The sequence below is a fragment of the Rhinoderma darwinii genome, chromosome 9, assembly GCF_050947455.1.
Source record: "Rhinoderma darwinii isolate aRhiDar2 chromosome 9, aRhiDar2.hap1, whole genome shotgun sequence".
Classification (NCBI taxonomy): Eukaryota; Metazoa; Chordata; class Amphibia; order Anura; family Rhinodermatidae; genus Rhinoderma; species Rhinoderma darwinii.
The window spans coordinates 60,218,579-60,239,948 of NC_134695.1; the positions used below are offsets into that span (position 1 = coordinate 60,218,579).

A 21,370-nucleotide genomic window follows, 5' to 3' on the forward strand; every position below is an offset into this window, starting at 1 on the left:
ACTTTCCGTTGCGGGGTTCACCCAACGGAAACCTCAGACGGAACCCCGGAACAGAGCCTGTTCACATCATCGTTCGCTTTCTAAGGCCTCATGCACACTTCCATCACCGTTTTCTCGGCCATTTTTGATGGATCTGTGTGTCCGTTTTGGTATCAGTGTGTACTGTGTCCGTTCCATGTTTCCGTTTTAAGCAGACGTTGTGCTTACGTTTCGCTTCCGTGTTTCCGTTAAGAAAACGGAAGGTATTGAACTTTATTTGAACTTATCACTTGTCCCAGTGTGTGAACTTTGGAACGCCCTGCCGTTGCTAGGGCAACGGATCCGTCAAAAACGGACGGCACACTGAAGCCTTCCGCGTGCCGTCCATTTTTTTGACGGACCCATTGACTTCTTCCACCGTCATGGAATCACTGACCAAAATAGGACATGCTCTACTTTTGACGGAACGGAAAAATAACGGAAGTGTGCATGGGCCCATTGAAATGAATTGGTAAAGGGTGCGATCAGTGACAAAAAAAAAAACGAACACCCTGAAGGAAAAAACTGAAGTGGGCATGAGGCCTAAGGCCTCATGCACACTTCCGTCGGCCGTTAACGGTCCCGTCACACAAGGGCTGCACACGGATGGCTTCCGCGTGAAGCCCGTTGTTTCCATCAAAAACGGGCAGGAGTAGGACCCGCACGGTAAAACAATGGAAGTGTGCATGGCCGCATTGAAATGAATGGGTTCAGGGTGCTATCTGTGACAACAACGGATAGCACCCTGAAGGAAAAAAACTGAAGTGGGCATGAGGCTTAAGTCCTGGCAACATTCACACAGCTTTATACATTAAAGGGTAACTAAACTTTAAAAAAAACTCACATGTCAGAAGTTTGGATCGGTAAGGGTCCAAGCACGGAGACCCCCACCAAATCACTAAAATTAAGCATCCGAATCACTCGGGTGAGCGCTGAGCTGCTCGGTTTCTGATTGGCGTTTCTCGGAAAGCTGAGAAATTGTTGTACAGGCTCAATAGAAAGTCTATGAGCTCATACACCAACTGCTCGGCTTTCCGAGAAACGCCAATCAGAAACTAAGCAGCTTCACGCTGACCCAAGCACTTCTGCCGCTTCGTTTTAGCAATCGGTGGGGGCCTCAGTGCTCAGACCCCCACCAATCAAAACTTTAGACATGTCAGAAGTTTTTTGAAAGTTTAGTTACCCTTTAGGATACTGCACAAATCATAGAAAACAATATCCCCCCAGCTCAGCGTGTCCCCTTCTATCCTGTACTGCCTTGAGATAGAGTCACTTTAATGGGTGAGGAGAACCTGCACAGGGACGTGCTCTCCACAGATGCAATATTAGGAAAAAAAAATTAACATGAGTGTGATGGTGTCAAGCAGCTGTTGCAAAGGGGTCTAATTTTTATCTTTGCTTTAGGACTGCCATCCAAAAAGATCAATGCAATATAGACATGTTTTTTGTGTTGGGATAAAAGGCTCAAACATCTGCAAATACCAGTTTAAATCTATTTATTCAATAAATAATGTTAAAAAAAGAAATACCGGACAATGAACCAATTTATCATGTGCTTTTTATAAGATGTGATGGGACCACATGTACATTATTACATCACCTTAAGAAGGTGTCTAGAATCACATATTCCCTCCTCCCACCTTAAACTTGACAAATTCCCAACCCCCACAAGGCTTTCAGTCCTTCTCATCTGCTGGAGCCTCCGATCGTGACCGTTTGATCGCTTTGTTATTGTAATGATTCCTATTAATTCTTTTACCTTATTCCCAAAGCATCCTGGATGGAGCCTGAGTTTGCTGTAGGTTGAGGAGACCTACTCAGAAGGCACGGCAGGAGGTCTGTATGTTTTCTAATGTATCCTTGTCCCGATGTTGTGCCGAAGCACTAAACTCAGGACGGAATCTGAAACTGGAATATTTTTTGCAGGGCCAATTATGGATGTGTAAGGCGGTTTTGAGGACTGTATTAAAACATGTAAAAATCAGTTACCTGTTGTTATATTTCTATATATATGTGTGTATACAAAATTCCCAAACACTGAACCTTTAGGCAATGGTCATTTAGCTGCACCAAACTGATTAATGTCTCTGTACAAGGAGGAAAGAAGTATCTTCTCTAGAACCACAAGGAACCTTTAGATGACTCCTGCCAATAACGTCACTTCCGATTCTTGCCTTAGACGTTTACCATGTCAGCACCTAAAGGTGGAACTTCATCTGTGGCATTTCCCGGTAGAGAGAGAGTCCGTAATTCCCTTCTGGCCATGTAACCTGTTCCCATATTTCCCTTTTGTTAACATGAAGTTCGAACCTCTGTAATTTTCACAAGCAATCACATGGTCAGACACACAAGTTGAACAGAACAACTTCCTTAGCAGGATACGAGTGCCTCAGTCCGGTGGCATGCCCTTTTCGAGGGGATGTTCATATCTGCTCCCGTCCATAGGTCACACTGCCCCATTCTCCTGCCGTGGCTTGTGAACGGCAGACTGGGAAGCACTAAGCGATGGAGCCAAAGTGCAGAGGAATCCGGAGAGAAGGGTGAGTCCCAGCCCGCCCCAGGCACAGAACATTGACCAACCATACCCGTGGCTGATGTCTTCTGGTAAACCATACACAGAGCGTGGATACCGAGACAGGTCAAAATTTATGCCGGCTACACAGGTGCAGAGGGAGATGATACAGCAAGTTCCTAAAAGAAATAAAAAAAGAGCAATACATAATTAATACACTGCTATGAGAATGGGATCTTTTTGTGGAGCCTAAGTTTAGTGATCTGGGACAGGCACATGTGAAATACGGGAGACACGGCTTCAAATTTTTCATGCCCATTTTCCAGATGCCCTCGGATTTTACCTGCGTTTATCGGTGAAACTCCAGACCAAAACCAAACACCAAATTCCGCAACGTGTGCTTGTAGCCTTAGGCTGGGTTCACACGAGCATGTTATGTCCGTAATGGACGGAACGTATTTCTGCCGCAAGTCCCGGACCGAACACAGTGCAGGGAGCTAGGACGCTAGGAGTCCCTGCCTCTCCGTGGAACTACTGTCCTGTACTGAAAACATGATTACAGTACGGGACAGTTGTCCCGCAGTGAGGCAGGGACTCATGGCATCGTACATAACTATGATGCTAGGAGCCCGGCTCCCTGCACTGAGTTCGGTCCGGGACTTGCGGCCGAAATACGTTCCATCCATTACGGACGTAACATGGTCGTGTGAACCCAGCCTTACTGTGAGAGCAGACTCAATGGAATGTCAGAGGTGGAAACCGCTCCAAGAACGAGAACGCTTCTTTTTTTTCCACCGCGAGCGGTCAAAAGCCACCCAGGAAAGAAAATGCTTCTGCCTCCTATTGAAGTCAATGAAGGGGGATTTGGCCCATTTTTTGTGCCGACTTCGATGCGGTTTCCACGTAAAAAAAAAAAAAAAAAAAAAGCGGTGTGAACTGACCCCAAGGCTTCCTTCATACATCAAGAAACCTATTGGGAAAACAGCTGAAAAAAAGCATACCTAGAGCAAACACGCTAAAGAAAAAACCCCGCATGGCCCCCAAAAAACGCACCAAACGTAAAGAAAAACAAAAAATGTATTTGTAGTGTATTGGCTTTCAGCAAACATCTGGCTGAGAAAACCGCTGAGAAAACGCAGCAATAAACGTGACCTAGATGTCTTTGAGTGGAATAATATTACAAGTTATGGCCACTAGATTATTGGAGATGGGTTGTTGATCGAGTTCTTATATGATTGCCATATTTGAGGTTGGGGAATAATTGTTCTTTTTTTGCCTTAATCTGGATGAACATTGCAGGCTGAATGGACTTCTGTTTTTTTGACCCCTACGTACTATTCATCAGGCCCTTGCACAAGTAGTGGATTTGTTGCGGATTTTCCGTCCGGACTTGCGGTTGAAAAATCCACATGCTGCTGAACATTATTTCACACGGATATTCTGTTCTAGAAGTTCACTGTGGATTTCACCATTTCAAAATCCACAGCACAATCTGCGCGTAACGCGTCTAGTAAGGGTATATTGACGTTACAGACAGAGGTTACTTGTCCAGTGCGAGCTATAAGGCTGTGTTCACACGTGCAGAAATGTATACACCTGAACATGCCAATGTTTCTGCAGCATATGCCTGGACTTCTGCGAGCCTAATTCGGGTGAAATTTCTGCAACAAATCTGCTGCGTGCACATGCATGAGCTTTCGAGGACTTATTCATACTCGGCTTGTCAAATCTCTTTGACATGCAACTTTGCTTGCAGACGTATGTGTGATATTTGCGCACGTTATGATGCTGCGGAGCTCTGACTTTAAAAAAACCCAATAATACAACATATTCAAATATATCCTAAATAGTGCCTTTCAGGAGAATAGGAAAGCTGGGTGGCGGACATAATGAATATTATACAGCTTTTCAAGAAATGAATATGACACATTATTTTAGGGGAAATTCCCTTTAACTTTTGCTAAAAGAATAAATAGCATGTATGCCTAGACTTAATAAATCACAGTACGCCCAGAGTGACAAGGTAATTTGTGAGGGGTCCCATAGGACCTCTTAAAAAGGAATATAGAGCAACCCCTCCCCCCTCCTCCCAGTGTCCTCAGCTGGAGGAGCCGATCATCAATCTATGATCTCTTTGTTCGCAGACAAGTCGATAGTCGAGAATTATCTTATTCCATGACCTGTAGTGGAGTGAAAAGTCGTCTCACCTCCCATGAGGAATAGCAGCCCCGCCACATACTGCATTAGGTCATGCTCCTTGCAGCAACCCAACACGCCTATGAGCCATCCAAACAGGATGATGGAGACCGCCATGCCTATGAAGCCAGCCGTCATCCGGCGCAGATCTGGGGGAGGGAAACAGAAGAAAGAAAGGTCACTAATTGATCAGATCCGGTGCACTGGAAAATTCACTGCCAAAATGATATTGATAAAGCCTAGCGAAAGCAGCCAATGGGCAGGACTACAGTTCTGATCCATTATGTCTATGGCACAAAGATGATTGGTTCCAACGGATGTCAGTATATTCTATCAGAACATTTACTGGCCATGCTTCACAATGGTTCATGGTCTATGTCCACCACTGAACACCATATTACAGGTTATATATAAATGTCATCTAGATAAAAAAAATACAGCTTAGAAACCGTCAGCAACCTTGTGGACAGATCCAGCTTAGCAGAGTGTCTAAAACCCAGTTAGGGTTTGTCCACACGTAGCAGAATTGCTGCGTATTTTTTGTCCGGAATTGCGGATGGAAAATACGCAGCAGAATACAGCAGCAGCAAAGTGGGTGATATTTAACAAATCTCATCCATGCGCTGCGTAAATATTCTCAGCAGAAATTTACCTGCGGGGGGGGGGTATTTTTCGGACCGCAGCATATCAATTCCTGCTGCAGAAAGCGGACAGAATTGCTGCGTTTTTCAGAGGAGATGTCACCATCCCCCAACATTGAGAAAAACGCAGCAAAATACGCACCATTTTCTGGAGTCAAAACCGCAGGTAATGGTGCGTTTTTTTGCCGCAGTGGAAAGTTTACGACTTTCGACGGAATTGCTGCAGAAATTTTCTGCAGCAATTCCGTTAAATGTACAAGCGCTTATACTTTTCTGCACCAGAAGCACAGTACAGCGCACGATGCAAAGACTTCTCAGCAAGTAAAACAGCATAGCAATGTCTGGACAGACACTGAACAGGAAGGGAACGTTAAGAGATTACAGCTCTGAAGCCTACAGAATTGTTAATGCAGCTCTATGATGATTCCAATGTTAAATACCAGAATGCTGGTCGGATAATTCAGAAACCTTTAAAAGGAGGCTACTCTATGGCGGAGTTTAGACACAAAGATATTGTTCTTGGATGAGAGCAGCAATTTTGACAAGATATATGAGTTACATTATCAGATAAGAAGTCCCTGCTATTCTTCCATACTGGGGTCTCATGGCCAATTGGGTAAACATTCTCAGAAATTAGAGAAAGTTGGTGTTCATCATTTAGGGATTCAAGGACAGGTATATGTCCCAGTAAGCAATGGTATCAGCGAGACATTGGTCAGTCTAAGGCCACCCTTGATCAATTTTAAATTGACGTCTGATCCTGTTTTCAGCCCGATCTGCTGCTGATCTAGTATTTGTTGGGCTGTGAAACCTGATTAATGTCCACACTATAGCAAGAGGGTCAAATTTATTTTTCATATTTGGTGTTTCAACCACTGCATCCCGTCCCTCTTCCATATAAAGCAGTATACAATTATAGCTGAGCCGAACGTGCATGGGGGAGATCAGAGTTAAATAACTGGGATATCTCTTAGTCAGCGGTAAAACTTGAAGCTCTTGGGCCCCAATGAAAAAAAATCTACCCTACCAGGTGCCATTTATAATACTGGTGTCTTTTTATATGGAAGAAGGGCCACTGGGCCCCCTTGGGCTCCAGGGCTTGGGTGCAACTGCTACATCAGCACCCGCTATAGTACGATCCTTCTCTTAGCTTTGATGAAACTCCCTATGCTGAAGATCTTAATTTCTGTTCATTTCGGTGCAGGGGTCGAATAACTACAAAATGGTGCTCAGTAGGTGGTCACATTGGATTTTTTGTAGGTGACTATAACAAACCCCATTACTAACCCGGACACCATGTAACATGTTATAATTACAGCAGAATATATGAAGTATGCACAAAGCCAGTGGCATGGCCAGAGCTATGCTGAAGCTGCTGCAGGAGCTCGGCCCTAAAAGTTCCCACTAGTCTATATTAGGGTCCCAGTGCCCAGCTGGTCAGTTTGCCCTACCTGTGACTGGTGTAAAAGTAGAGACTGATATGTAGCCTGGGCATGCAGATGTGGGATACTTACGCAAAGCGTGCCACTCATCTTGACGGATTGTCTTGGTGACATTGATTGGCAGGTTTGATGGCAGCGAGGAGGAGGTGTAGTGATATCGGACTGGAGTGCAGCGTTCCACGATTCCTGTAACAGAATGTATTCGACAACAGTGAGAGGAAATCGCATCTCATGCAGCATTGATTTATAATGTGACCCCTGATGTATATTCTAGATCATATTTTGGCATGTATATATGATTGTTTGATGGTGCAATTGTACCAATTGTGGATTTCTTCCCTTAAGCAATGTCTAAAGAGCAACCGGATACAAATGCTACTACCTGTAAGATTGGAGCTGGCGGGAGATTGCAGCAGGCAAGGCAGCAGAGACCCTCACAGACCCCCGGGAGCCAAGAGCGGAGGAGGAGAAGGATAGTGACCATTACAAGGAGTCTTTGTATGTCTAAAGCGAAGTTCACAAGTCGCGGATTTGACACAGAGATCACACTTTTGCATTGCAAAGGGTAAAATCTGCAACCAAGATCTGTGTGAACTCAGCCCAAGGCTCCCAGACCTAACAAATCACACACGTTAAGTCATGTCCCCAAAACTACACCCATTTTTTACCCACGGTAGGATATATTTACACATGCCTGCTTTGTTGTATTTTTTTTGTCTGAATTTGTGCAAAATTGTGGCCAAAAACACCATGTGTATATACACCCCAAAACCGTCTGGTATTTTTAGGTGGGAAAGGTGGCAGCCAGGTACAGATTGCACAACAAAGAGTGCCCGTATATTCCGCTTGGAGTCAGAATAGGGTTAGGAGATGTTCTACTTCCATTGCTATTCCACATCTTGGACCTACAATGATTCACTTTTGGTTTATACTTTACATATAAAACAGAACAGGAGCAGAATTTCAATTTTTCCTAGCCGCAAATGTTTGGGTTAACGCTACAATTAATGCTCAGTCACATATAAGGGTTTGTTGGGGTTTAACAATTTTCTGTGGTGGATTCCAGCGAGTAGAGAAGGGTTAGGGTATGTTCACACGCCCTATTTTCGGCCATTTTTTGGGCTGTATACACCCGAAAAATCGGAAGCAGAACGCCTCCAAACATCTGCCCATTAATTTCAATGGGAAAATGGCGGAGCGTTTTTCGCGGTGGTTTTTATCACGCGGAAAAAAACGGCCGCAAAAAAGAAGTGCAGGTCACTTCTTGGGACGTTTTTTGGAGCCGTTTTTCATAGACTATCGAAAAAAAGCTAGAAAAAAACGTCCGTAAAAACCGCCACGAAAATCGTGAGTGGCTTAAAAAACGTCTGAAAATCAGGAGCTGTTTTCCCTTGAAAACAGCTCCATATTTTAAGAAGTTTTTGCTCACTGAGTGTGAACATAGCCTTAGAGAATTTTGGAGCTGCAGTGTGTATAGTAGGACCGTGCATTTGTGAAGCTGTCAGAAGAGAAGAGTTTGTCATAACTCTACAGCTCGCTGGTGCCAGAGCAATCCTAATGCATCCAGTCTACAGCCAGCAGACCTGGCGGACTGCCACAGCTAGATCTATCCTCCATCTGCGTTCATAAACCACATTACACACAAGTTCACTGCAAAAATCATCTCTGGCTTCCTCCATATGCCTGGTATTTATGTTATTTCAATATGAGTGAAACATTTTCTGAATATTGTTCTTCGATATGGTCTAAAGGCCTCATTTATTGGAACTGCCTGTGTAAAGCTGGCCTTGTTGCCCATAACAACCAATCAGAGCTCAGCTTTCTTTTCTTACACTGCTCTAGGAAAATGAGAGATGGACTGTAATTGGTTGCTATGGGCAACATGCCAAGTTTTACTCAGTTTTGATAAATGAGGCCTAAGGGTTCATTAGGGGCCTCCATCTCAGATCTGCCTGAAAATGCCATGAACCGTAGCACAGCATGCTGCCCTATGGTTTCCGGTAAAACCGCGGATACCTTGACGGAACTCATTAAAGTCAAAGGGTTCTGACAGGCGCCGATGGTGTCAGTCATACAACGGACCCGCACTTCCGGTATTCTAGTTGTTTGGCTCCTCTGACAGAGCCGAACAAAAACAATGATGCAGGTGTGAACAGGCCCTAAAGTGGACTTGTTCCATCCGTGTATTAAATGGTCTGTCATTCATGTCTGTGTAGCAGCAGTTAGGGTATGTTCACACGCAAACTCAAAAACGTTTGAAAATACGGAGCTGTTTAAGGGAAAACAGCTCCTGATTTTCAGACGTTTTTTGAACCACTCGCGATTTTCGCTCTGTTTTTTTACGGGCGTTTTTGGAGCTGTTTTTTATAGAGTCAATGAAAAACGGCTCCAAAAACCGCTAAAGTAGTGACAGGCACTTCTTTTTCGCGGCCGTTTTTTTACGCGGCTGTTTTTCAAAACAGAACATTGTGTTCCCATTGAAATCAATGGGTAGATGTTTGGAGGCGTGCTGCATCTGATTTTTTGAGCGTTTTTTGGGCGTTTACGGACCGAAAATAGGCCGTGTGAACATATTCTAATAGTACATTTCCCTCGCAGTGGCCGCTGGGGTAGAAATTCATTGTCAGCCGCAACTTTCCTTGCCGACATGAACTGTTCACAGTGGGTTTTAGATCGCTAGCCTGGTTGAGGAGACAACGCTTTTAAAGGGGATGTATATTTTTTGCCAACCACCTGGTTCACTACACTAGTGCTTCAGTAATATAGGGGACCAGAAGTGCATGGTAACTAACATGGTTTCCTGTGGTAGCCATGCCTGCTGCCGGGTAGCGGTCTGAACTTATTTTGGTGCCACCTAGCTAAATTATTCGTTATGGAGTCTCAAGGGCTTTCCTAATGGATAATTACAGCCACAGCTGCCCTTTAGATGAAGATTATACAATGTTTGTACCACTTCAAAAAGCATCTAACTTTTTTTTATTTGTTGGGCTAGCAAAAAGTGATTTTTGCGAATAATTATTTTTTTCCCATTATGATGGTCGGTCCCTCAAAAGGTCAAATAAGACCATTGGGGGACTTTATTATTTTAGGTTATTTTTTTCACACTATACTTTTCCAGTGTAACTGGGGCAGAGGAAATCATCCCTGTTAGGGTACGTGCACACGACCTATTTTCAGACGTAATTCAGGCGTTTTACGCCTCAAATTACGCCTGAAAAGACGGCTCCAATACGTCTGCAAACATCTGCCCATTGCTTGCAATGGGTCTTACGATGTTCTGTTCAGACGAGGTGTAATTTTACGCGTCACTGTCAAAAGACTGCGCTTAAAAATAAGCCCGTGTCAAAGAAGTGCAGGACACTTCTTGGGACGTTTTTGGAGCCGTTTTTCATTGAGTCCATTGAAAAACAGCTCCAATTACATCAGTAATGGACGCCGCGAAAAACGCGATTACTTGCAAAAACGTCTGAAATTCAGGAGCGGTTTTCACCTGAAAACAGCTCCGTAATTTCAGACGTATTTTGCGTTTGCGTGTGAAAATACCCTTATAGTGACAGTGGTCAATGTTAGAGCTGCGCCAGCAGCAGCCTCCTACCATTGGCATCCCGGCAATCATGTGACCAGTCAGGCGCGACCACTGCCTCTCTTCTATACACAGCGCTCATTGAGCGTTGTGCGAGTACAAAGAAGACAGAATTGAAAAATGATTCTGTATTCTCTTCAGGGTCCCTGGCACTCTACGACTATCGGGTACTCAAATCAGGCAGCAATCTTAAACCCGTGCTGTAAATTTACTATGGCGGATGCTTTAAGGACATGAACCGCCCACCGTATATAAACAGAAGGCGGTCAGTATGCGGGTATAACAGGTGTTCTATGGGCCATGGGGATGTCTCGTTGTTGTTACTGAATCGACTAGGTTAGTGTCAAGAAGGCATCTAATAGATACAGGTCCGTCTTGGTGACAGAATGCCTTTAAACATAGGGCATATACCATAGACGCACTCCATGAAACGGTCATGTAGGGGAAAAAAAAAAAAAAAGCGCCCCAAAATTGGTTGCCCCATCCCCTTTACCATAGATGTTGTGAACCCTTCTTTCTAGATACTACAACTCTTGCAATTAAGAAGAGGATGACTACCCTTCTCTTCCTCAAGGGGTGGTAAATAGGGATACAAGCACGATTGATATTGACCGTTTATTTTTGCTATGCCCTCCCCCTCCTTGTACATCTTTGGTTACAATTCCTCTTATTGTCATCTCTAGGATTTATCTTGGATGCCATTGTATATTAAAAGGTCTACTGGCCCTTTAAATAGTTGATATGACATCCTCATTCATAAGTATTCTACCCTAAATCAGGAACATTTCCTCACCATAGGAGATTTAGCTCAGCGCTGCCTGGACTGCTGCCAGTCTCAGCTTGATGTGTGCCCATGTTCACTAATGCATCGAACGAATCACTTGAAATAGCATTTCATACTGCGGCTTGGAAACACTGATGCCATCTTAATTAAATGACCAAGCTAAAGGAAATACTTATCCAAAGTCTCGACATGTAACTTGCTGACTTCATCATATAACATCCATTTAAATATTTAATGAGCCCACAGAAAAAAAATGCATTATGTTCTAGATGTGTCCAGGGCTCATTAGCAAAGCTCATGCAATCTTAAAGGAGAAGTGCACCACAAATAACACATACAACTGTACAGTACAACTTACTACATATTCATCTGCTGCGCAACTCATGTCTCTGAGCAGGAGCGTACACAGAAATCATAGGGGCCCCATAGCAAAACTTAGTATGGGCCCCATCCCCCACTGAGAGCTCCGACTAATAGACAACGTTTTTAATAAATTAATGTTCACTGTAAATTTATAACAGATCTTTATAGGGGGAGCTCTGGTAATACTGATGCACTGTGCGAGTAGTATGATCAAATCTCTCCCCCTGTGCAGTGTTTGGCAGATTTATGAACATGGTGCACTCCTTGTTAATGATTCTGGCTTAAAAAGGGGTATTCCAGCCTTTAGAATTTTTCACCTATCCATTGGGACCCCACCGGTCTCCCAGTCGAAAGACAGCAGCTAGGAGGAGTTTGGAAGGAGCAGGGTCCACCTAGTGGTGGGTGCAGGAAAACGCTAAGGCTCTATGTCCCTCCCTTCTCATCATGGCCCCATAGCAGTGGCGTGATCTGCCTCCATGGTGAAAGTTTCAAAATACTTTACTTATCATGAACTTACCCTGAAATACAGCCTGTATCATAGTTTATTCTCATCCAGAGCTGCATTCACAATTCTGCAGGAATCAGTCAACACTGTTGACAGACACACCTCCAATAGATTACAGCAGGCACTGTGTAGAAGTTCAGCTAAAGACTACACTTCCCAGAATGTAAATATACAGGAAATGCTTTGTAGAAACAAAGAAGAAGAAGCAGGGATTGCCAGTACATGTGAGCTTAGAAATACGCATAATTATAAATGCAGCTCTGGATAAGGCTGCTATAGAATACACAATGTCAAATATTGCAAGAAAAGTAAAGAATTTGCAAAAACATTATATGTAGATATGTTTTTATAAGTAAACTGTAGTAAAGTAAAGTAGTGTAGTAAAGTAGTGTTCAAAGGTGAACAAAGGCTGTAAAGTGGTTGTGGAGTCATTGTTAACACTATTTGGGGAGAGCAGCTGTTAATGATGGGTGTGAACATAATACTGCAGACATTAGGAGTCCTTTAGGGTAACTTCAGGAGCCAGTGGATTTGACCAGTCCTGGTATAAATATACTTATTTGTAGATGTGTCGTCATAGGGTAAGTTCACACGGCTGATTTTGCGCAGCGGGTCCTGCCACAAAATCCGCCGCAGAATTTTTCCTGCCATCAGGAAAATTCCTCCTTCCATTGACTTCAATGGGAGATTCGGGTGGAATCCGGCCAAAGATCGAGTAGGACGCTTCTTAGAAGGGTGCTTTGGCAATAAAATGATCACAAACTGTCCCCCTGCTGGGACCCTCAGTAATCAGCTGTAATCTGTGGGGAAACCGGACAGAAAGGCCCCATGCACACGACCGTATTTTCACCTATCCCAAAATAATGTCCATAAATACGGATCCGTAGTCATCCGTACATACAGAAGGGTGTCCATATATACGGATCCGTTAAAAAAAAAGAAGAAAAAAAGATGCAAATGATGCCAACATGAATTTTACGGAAGCTCCCATATGGGCATGTCTGTGCCATAATTACGGCCCAAAAAAGGACATGTTCTATAATTTTTTGAGCACGGACATCTCTCCGTAAATAAAAGGAAAGGTGTCCGTAGCCAATAGAACTGTATGGGTCCGTAATTACGGTCGTGTGATTGGGGCCTAAGTGTTCAACTTCTCTGCAGCGCCACAGCAGGGGAAATGAAGCATTACAAAATGTCCATTCATATGAATCGGTTGTCTGTGTAATGCAGGACAGGACAGGTCCTCCAGAGCGAGAGACGCTCTTTGTATCCACTCCCCAATTTCTGTTCAGGATCCTCAACTCTTGGCCAGAGGACCCCCCTCCCCTCTTAACTCAGAATTCCCTAAAAGGGTGTATAAAATTGGGTTTTCTTAAGTAGACAACCCCATAGGCTCCTTGGGACACGCTAGTGAGACTTTAGGACAGGTGTGAAGAGCGGGGCTGGAAACCATCTCTGGTGTATTCACGTCTCTATTTGGCCACCTCGAGGCTTTGACACAGATGTACTTACACAACGGCCAACTGACTCAAGGTGTCATATGGCGAAACAGGTGGAACGCCCTGGAAAAAAACAATAGAGTCCTTACAAAAAGACTGTAGCAGATGGAAGGTCAGCGGAGAGAGGGTCACGTGTTTACTAAGGTCATCTGATTTTGCAATATACTTTCACCAATTAGGCCATGAAGACCACTATATATATATATATATTTTTTTTTTTTGGGAGGGGGGGGGGGTATTATTTAAAGAGGCGGTACATTTACACAAAGTACCACAATGTGGGTCTTCTTAGAAGCTGTTCTAGAAGAAATTTCCCAGAAATGCTCCTTTAAAAATTTTTTTACTCATGGATTCTTTATAAATAAATAATATAATTGGTGGCACCTTATGGATCAGTACATCACAGATCTGAGTGCATGGGCTACCAATACACACATAATTGGGGCCAAAGGAGCATTTAGCCAACAGCGAGTCCTCATGTAGCCCCCAGGCCTAAACATCTTGAAGTTTCCCAAACTTACCATTATTTGAGATCGTGATCCTGTCAGGCAGCCATTTTTCAGAAATTCCTGTCAGTAACGCTACAGCCAGCTTCTATCCAGAATGAAATGGCTGATAACAGGGGACAATAGATGTCACCAAACTGAACAGCAAGTGGAGAGAAGATAAACGGTTCCTGTAAGTAGCTAATGCTGCGACACCTGTTCTCCACGTGTAAGAAGATATCAGTATAGATCCTTAATTATAAGCCGGTCTCTAATAGTAAGTGGAATGAGATGCGAGAGTTAGAATTTGGCATCCTTACAAATTATCGTCATCCTGCATCCAGGGTAAAAGGATAGCAGTTAGTGGATTATAAGGGATTAAAAGCTCTGCTCATGGGTAGGATCTATGCTGGGTTATATTTGATTGCTTCGCTCAACACAATAAAGAATTTCCTTTTAAACAATTCATTAATATATCTTGATTGGTAAAGTAATATTAAAAAGCCTAAATTAAAACATAAAAAAAAGAAATAAATAAATAAAAAAAAGGTGTGACCGTAGTTAAAGGCATAAGAAAAACTGCAACTTTCTTCCAAAAACAGCGCCACACCTGTCCATAGGTTGTGTGTGGTATTGCAGTTGAGTCCCATTCACTTCAATGGGGCTGTACTGCAATACCACACACAACCTGTGGTAGAGCGTGGTGCCGTTTCCTGTTTTTTTTCCATCAGGTACACTTTAACATCAATATCCCTCCTTGCAGGGTTGACACATCACGTCCCGTTTTCCTGTTTACTTCTTTTCAATCAGCTTTATAGATCAAGTATTATTGGAAGGCCCTGTCCTCACACCACCCCCCCCAGTCACTGCCGCCATGCTCTTCCATCGCTGACCTCACTATTATTTATTATTATTGGGAATGGTAGGGCGTGGGGGGACGGACGGACGACAAATTTTGACTTGTCAAGAGCCCAGAATTTCTATGGCGGCTGTCGCACCCACAACAATTTAGTTTCAGGAAGCTTAGATATATGGAGTTGTTTTATAGGGTCCTCACACAGCTGTCCCAGTGATTGCCAGCAAAATGGAGGATACATAGGGGTGATCAATGATTAATAGCGGATTTACAGAGCCCCACAAATTTTATTTCATGTTTTGTCAAGAATAGGAAATCCCTGGTGACTGTGTTTCATCCATTTCACAGGCAGGCTCCAGGGCAGCTACAGCAGCTCTACAGTGTGAGGACCCCACCAAACAGCTCCCTATATCTCAGCTTCTAGTACTGCGTATTACATATAGGATATCACGGTTAGGTCACCTCTCCCGACAGGTCTACTTTAAGTTAATTCTTGTATTCTCCATAAAAACAACGATACTGGAGCATATTTCCTTAGAACTCTTCTTTGTGCCAGTGCTCTGTTGTTCCTCCTGAAAATGTATAAATAAATTGACAATTAGGCGTGACCAGTTCCCTTGTCAATAAGGCGTGTCCCTACATACTCTGACACCGTCCAATCAGTGCTGACCATGTCAGACTGCGTACGATAAGGGGATGGTAATGCCCAATTGTCAGTTCAATCATACATTTCCAGGAGGAATAACAGGGGAACAGCACAACGAAGATTTCCAAGAAAAAACGCTCTAGAATTGGTATTTCATGAGGAATATTACTAAAACAGACAAGTAAGGAGAGTTGAGAGGTCCTTTTTACTGCACCCCCCCCCCCCCGAACGTTTGGGTATTGAGACGGTAAAAAACACAGAGCGGATAATCCCAGGGAGCTCGGGACGTACGATGCAGCATCAGATCAGCGCTGCACTAATAATAGTCCGTTTCCGCAATATCCGGCATTCATCTGAACACGGGTATAAAGACGGTAGAATTCAGGGAAACCTCAACCGTGTGAGTAATCGTGTCACGCGAGTTCATTATCATAAATACACTGAACATCAGACCCCTGTGCGGTCAATCCGAGGACCATAGTGCTGATTTTAGGGAGCACAAGCTCAAGAGGGGGAGGGAGGCGGGATACGTCATTCTCTATCGTACCGGACCACGTTGACAACCTATATAGAACCAAGAATCGGCATCTTGAAATACAGCACGCCCGATCCTTCTTTCCCCAATATCTGGCGTTGGGGGAAGGTCGGGACATACACATTAGATAGTCGGCCAGTCGCACGGGTTCGGACGACTTTCATATGTGTAGTGATACAGAGCAATTGCTTTCCATTTCTTCAAGTATATCTGTTCCTGTCAAAAACCTCTTTAAGTGATGACACTCCGCTTTCCCACATTCCAGAATGGCAAAACTGCAAAAAGGAGGGAATGAATCACTGCGTAACTAGATGCCATTCAGGAGTCTAGAAATGCTGGGTGACAACCCATGTTGGAGCTGTTCATGTAATATCGGTTGTCACCCAGCTTTCCCATAAACAGATAACTAAGAAGCATATAAATGAGTTAAATTGCTAGATATTTTTATCTACAGGGTCTACCAACAATTTAATATATGGGAGCTGATAGACCGTTCACACCAAGGATCTGACAGGTGATATTTTTAAATATTATTATTCTGTTCTCTTCTGGAGATAAGTAGCGCCAGGGGTGTCTGGGTGCCGCTTATCACTCATCAATATTTTAGCGCCAATGTTATGGCCACAATCCCTGGACCACTGGGGTTATACGGAACCAAATTTAGATCACTATAAAGTTCTATGTTGATCTAGGTACGGTTTCACAGGACCACAATGGTCCTCCCGCCACCTCCAAAGACAGTGAAGCAGATCTTCAGGATTCTCGTTGCGAAGGCTCATTTGCCTCAGTATATGTGTCTTAGTTTTTAATGATTCCATCCTTTATGTAATAGAGATCAGCTCTCCGTGCGCTGAGCCATGGGATAATATACAGGAGTCAATCTGAATAAGGAAAGCTGCAGTGTAAAGCATAGGGGAGGGACAGAGCCTGTAATAATATAGAAGTTGGATTTCATGTTACTTCCCTGTGGATACTGTATCTACGTTGCAGGCTCTGGTCACAGCTCTAGGTTAAAAAATAAGAACTAAAAAATCAACTAAGACCGAAAAAATAAAAGTAGACGAAAAATCTAAATGGTACCGACGTAGGATTGTAAAGCCCTCCAACTGGACACCTATAAGCCAAATGTGTGTGTTAAAGGGGTTGTCCACTACCAGACAATTGATGACCTATAGGATAGGTAATCAGTGTATGATCGATGCAGGTCCAACACCTGGACCCCGCACCGATCAGCTGCTCCGGCACCGGACGTCCATGCCGGAAGCAGATGGCTCCGGAATAGCCGCCGAGCTGCAGTGCTACTATTCAAGTGAATAGGATCAGAGTTACTGTTCTGCAGCACGGCCGCTATGCAGCGTATGGAACCATCTGCTTCCGGCTCTGTACACTGCATACTGTGCAATAACATCCGGTGCCTGCAGGCAGCCGGGGAGGCTGATCGGTGCGGGTGTCGGACCCACACCGATCATATACTGATGACCAATCTGGTGGATAGGTCATCAGTTGTTCGGTAGTGGACAACCCCTACAATGAGGGGGTCGGGGTGCGAAATGCTAGTCCTAGGTGTATGGGGAGTCTATGTTTGGGGTATTCTCTATTTCGATATAACTTTCATACAGAATTACAAAAAAAAAATACCATTGACGTGTCCACTTAAAAGGATGTCAAAGAGCGTCTTGTTCTGGAGGACCCAGCACGTCCATGCATTACTTCTTCAGCACGTTTGATTTGAATGAGAATATTGCAATTCCTTAATTCCCCTGTGGTGGCGCTGCAGGTAAATGTAACACTTTCTGCAGGGTTCACCCCCAGGTTATAACTGATCGCTGAGGGTCGCAGCAGCAGGACACTATGATCTGCTTACCGTAGAATAATCCTAACAAAATGGTATTTCTAAAACGGACAACCAAATTCAGTTGAGTGACAACCAATATGGCTGCCATCGAACTTCCCACAGGGGTTGTCACCTGCTTTTTCCTAAACTCCTCCATGGCAAATCTGTCTAGTTATGTGGTGATACATCCCTTTAAATCACAACCTTATTTACTTCACCTCTTACTTCCGCCATCGGGCCGGTTACTTACCCCCCGCTGGCACTGAAAGAGTCAAGAAAGCATGTCACACATTGAATTGTCTTATCAATAGATTTGTGCAACCCCCCCCCCGTCAGGTTCGGAACGTGACTTCTTAGCACGGAGTACAATTTTCTCTAGGTATAAATATAGCACATGTGTGAGAATCACATTATTAACATGAGGGAAGTGGCATCCCGACATTCCTCTGCCATACCCGGGCGCAAGGTTGCCAGGGGTTAACACGCACAGCTCTGGAAAAACGCCCGTGCTTTTATACATAGCGCTCATTTATGGCCGGGCACATCCATAACCCTTTACAGGTCTCTCTGTGCTCATACTGCCAGGCTTCACATTCAGCACCATGGACAGCAGCGGACAGCACTACAGTCTATGAGCAGCACCCTCCCCTCAGCAGCCTGCTGCAGTCCACACATACATATTTATCTATATAGAATAAGGACAGTGCATGCTGGGAGTTGTAGTTTTGCAGTGCACTAAGAGACACCGTTTAGACACCATTGATATAACATATAGACATTACGTATGTAGCAGAGCTGAACTTTAACTCATGGTGTTGCATTATCATAAAGCATTGTGGTTAAAGGGGGTGCGGTGAAAAATAAAACGTTGCTCCATAGGCAGTAACCAGTATAGGGTTCAATTTAATAATATGCGCCCCATCAGGATGTCTGGGATCTGCCCTCCTGTGTGCACGGAGCCTATACGGCAACACACGGAGTCCCTGCGCTTCCATAGTGCGGAGCTGTAGGCGTAGTGAGGCTTCTAGGTCCCATAGAATGATATGGGGGCCTTAATACTGCTCTGTACAGCTCCAATGCAGAGCCATAATACGACCGCGTGCATGAGCCCTTACTTTGTAAACGGGGAGGTAGAATCAAAATCCAGAAGTTGCACCCCGACCTAGGAGGCCGTTTTTAATAAAAGTATAGTATCCCTTTAAGATAACGCAGTAATTTTACCTATAGCCCTATGTAAAATCACAGGTAACACTGTGCTATATATCAAAGATTTCTGCCAAATGAAAGACTTAACTCTGCTACATCTGCGTTCATTTTCGGAGTCGCCAAATGTTATATGATCATGTTAAACCTTTATATATGCAAGAACTTGATGATATATCCGATCCATAGCGCAGCAGTATAAAGGAAATGTATGTAAAGTCGCTCTATATATATATTCCTGCAGGACCCCTTTAGCATTACATTGTATTACAAAGATACAGGATCCCACGATTCCCCCTTGCAATGGTTTCAAAGTAGAAAAAGTAATTGTAAATTCGCCGTCATTTACGCAAAACTCTTTAATTGGAGATTTATAGTCTAGATTCCGGTCGACTCGTCGCCACTGTTTACTGATCTCACATGTGTGGAATTAGTGATGACATCATTTTATCACCATTTCTTCCTAATGGATAACCCGGGAGTGGTATTTACTGTAGCGTGAAGAAATCTTCACGTTTCGCTCCGTTCCCTTTATCTAGATCGTTCCATCTCCTAAAATATCAGCTCATTAAGTGATTGAGAAATGTATGTCACCTTCTCAGCGTGCCAGCGTGATAGTATGGTGCGCTGCTTTCCGGACGCTTTCTATGGATGATGATAGGAAGGCGAAGAGTCCGAGGTCATCCAATAACGTTTAGTATGAGAACCTTGGGTAAAAGCGATTGACCTGTGTAACACATACCTGTCTATCTAGAGCAGGTGGCTGCCCTGCTCTTTGGCAACTACAATTCCCAGCATGCCCCAGCAGGATGCAGACCACCGGTTTAGACTCATAAGCAGATATGTATCAGGATTAATACACAAAACAACCTGCCCTATTAGACGCAACGCATACAGATCATCCCGGTGGCTACCCCAAGAGACCTCCAGCTATGAACGACTCCAATTTATAATTACCAGCCTCTTATTATGAGTCTGTAGGACATCAAGTCATCCATCCATCCATCCATCTCCACTGCCCATTAAGTCCTCATTAATGGACCCCACACATAACGGTCAGAATAACTGCCCCCCCCCCCCTTTCATAGACCCGGATATTATGAGGTAAATAACAGTCCAATGGTATTCACCCCCTCCCATGCATGGGGTCATCACTAGACACAAGTGATATGGGCGCAAAATAAAAAAAGGACACCCTTATGTGTTACCTGGGTCCCGAGGTGACTATACCATGCGGTAAAATCCGTGCATGAAGGGCATGGGATATAGACATGTCAGAAGATCATGGGGCCTCAATAATTGGGTCCTGCAAACGGAAAAGTTTCCCAGCATTGAGTATATGAAGAGTTCCCCAAAATGTAGTTCCAGAACTCCAGATAAACAAGTTGGTTCCCTGAACTCAGCAAAAAAAAATAAAAAAATGGCACTATATGGAAAAAGGGGTACGGGACATGAAGGGGTTCAGGTCGCTGGTAAACGAATGAGTCCTGGGAACGGGATCCGTCACACTTGTAATTGAACAGGTCACTAGAACTTGGGAAATGGCGGCAACCCTGTATTTTGGCTCCTGGCATTAGGTTACTAAAGAGGTTCCCAGCAGCTGGCAAATAAATGGGCTCACGGCACGTTGTAAACAAAGGGATCTCGGGAATACAGCAAATAAAGGAATCCCGCCATGCAGTCAACAGAGCGGACCCGCCATACCGTCAACGGAGGGGTCCTAGCACTTGGTCAACACAGGCAGTCACGCCGTTGGGTCAACGGAGGGGGTCCTTGCAGTTAGTCAAGAGAGGGTGCTCGTTATTTGGTCAACGGAGAGATCACGCCAGTCGATCAACAGAGGGGTCTTAGCACTTAGTCAATAAAGGGGTTTCATTTATTGGTTAAAAGAGGGGGTTATGCCATTCGGTCAAAAGAAGGGTCATGCCATTTGGGCAACACCTGGACCCATTCAGCTGTGATCAGTCCAAACTGGTACATTTCTATGGAGCCGATGAGAGTCACTCACTAATGACGGCAGGGGTGTAGCAATAGGGGGTGCAGAGGTAGCACTCGCACCTGGGCCCTGGAGCCTGAGTGGGCCCAAATGCCCTCCTGTCCCAAAAGAAGACACCAGTATTATAAATGATATATGGTAGGTGGGGGCCCTGTTATATATTTTGCATTGGGGCCCGAAGCTTCAAGTTACGCCTTTGGGTGACGGTCACGTATTCCACTGGCGAACCCCAAGTAAATGCACGACATTAGATCTTGAGGGGGTCCTACAGA

At 44.2% G+C, this 21,370-nt stretch overlaps 1 protein-coding gene across 1 annotated transcript in view; it reads right to left on the reverse strand.

The window, feature by feature from the left end:
• Window positions 1-1,559: 1,559 nt before the first annotated feature.
• The window catches only part of LOC142660864 (transmembrane protein 178B-like), a 20,770-nt gene continuing 959 nt past the window's right edge, over window positions 1,560-21,370 (reverse strand). Inside the window, exons 2-4 of the mRNA XM_075837823.1 lie at window positions 6,882-6,995; window positions 4,738-4,875; window positions 1,560-2,709 (exon numbers count right to left, since the gene is read on the reverse strand). Of these exons, the coding sequence (XP_075693938.1) occupies window positions 2,465-2,709; window positions 4,738-4,875; window positions 6,882-6,995 (497 nt within the window). The 3' untranslated portion in view covers window positions 1,560-2,464. The remainder of the gene's footprint in view (window positions 2,710-4,737; window positions 4,876-6,881; window positions 6,996-21,370) is intronic.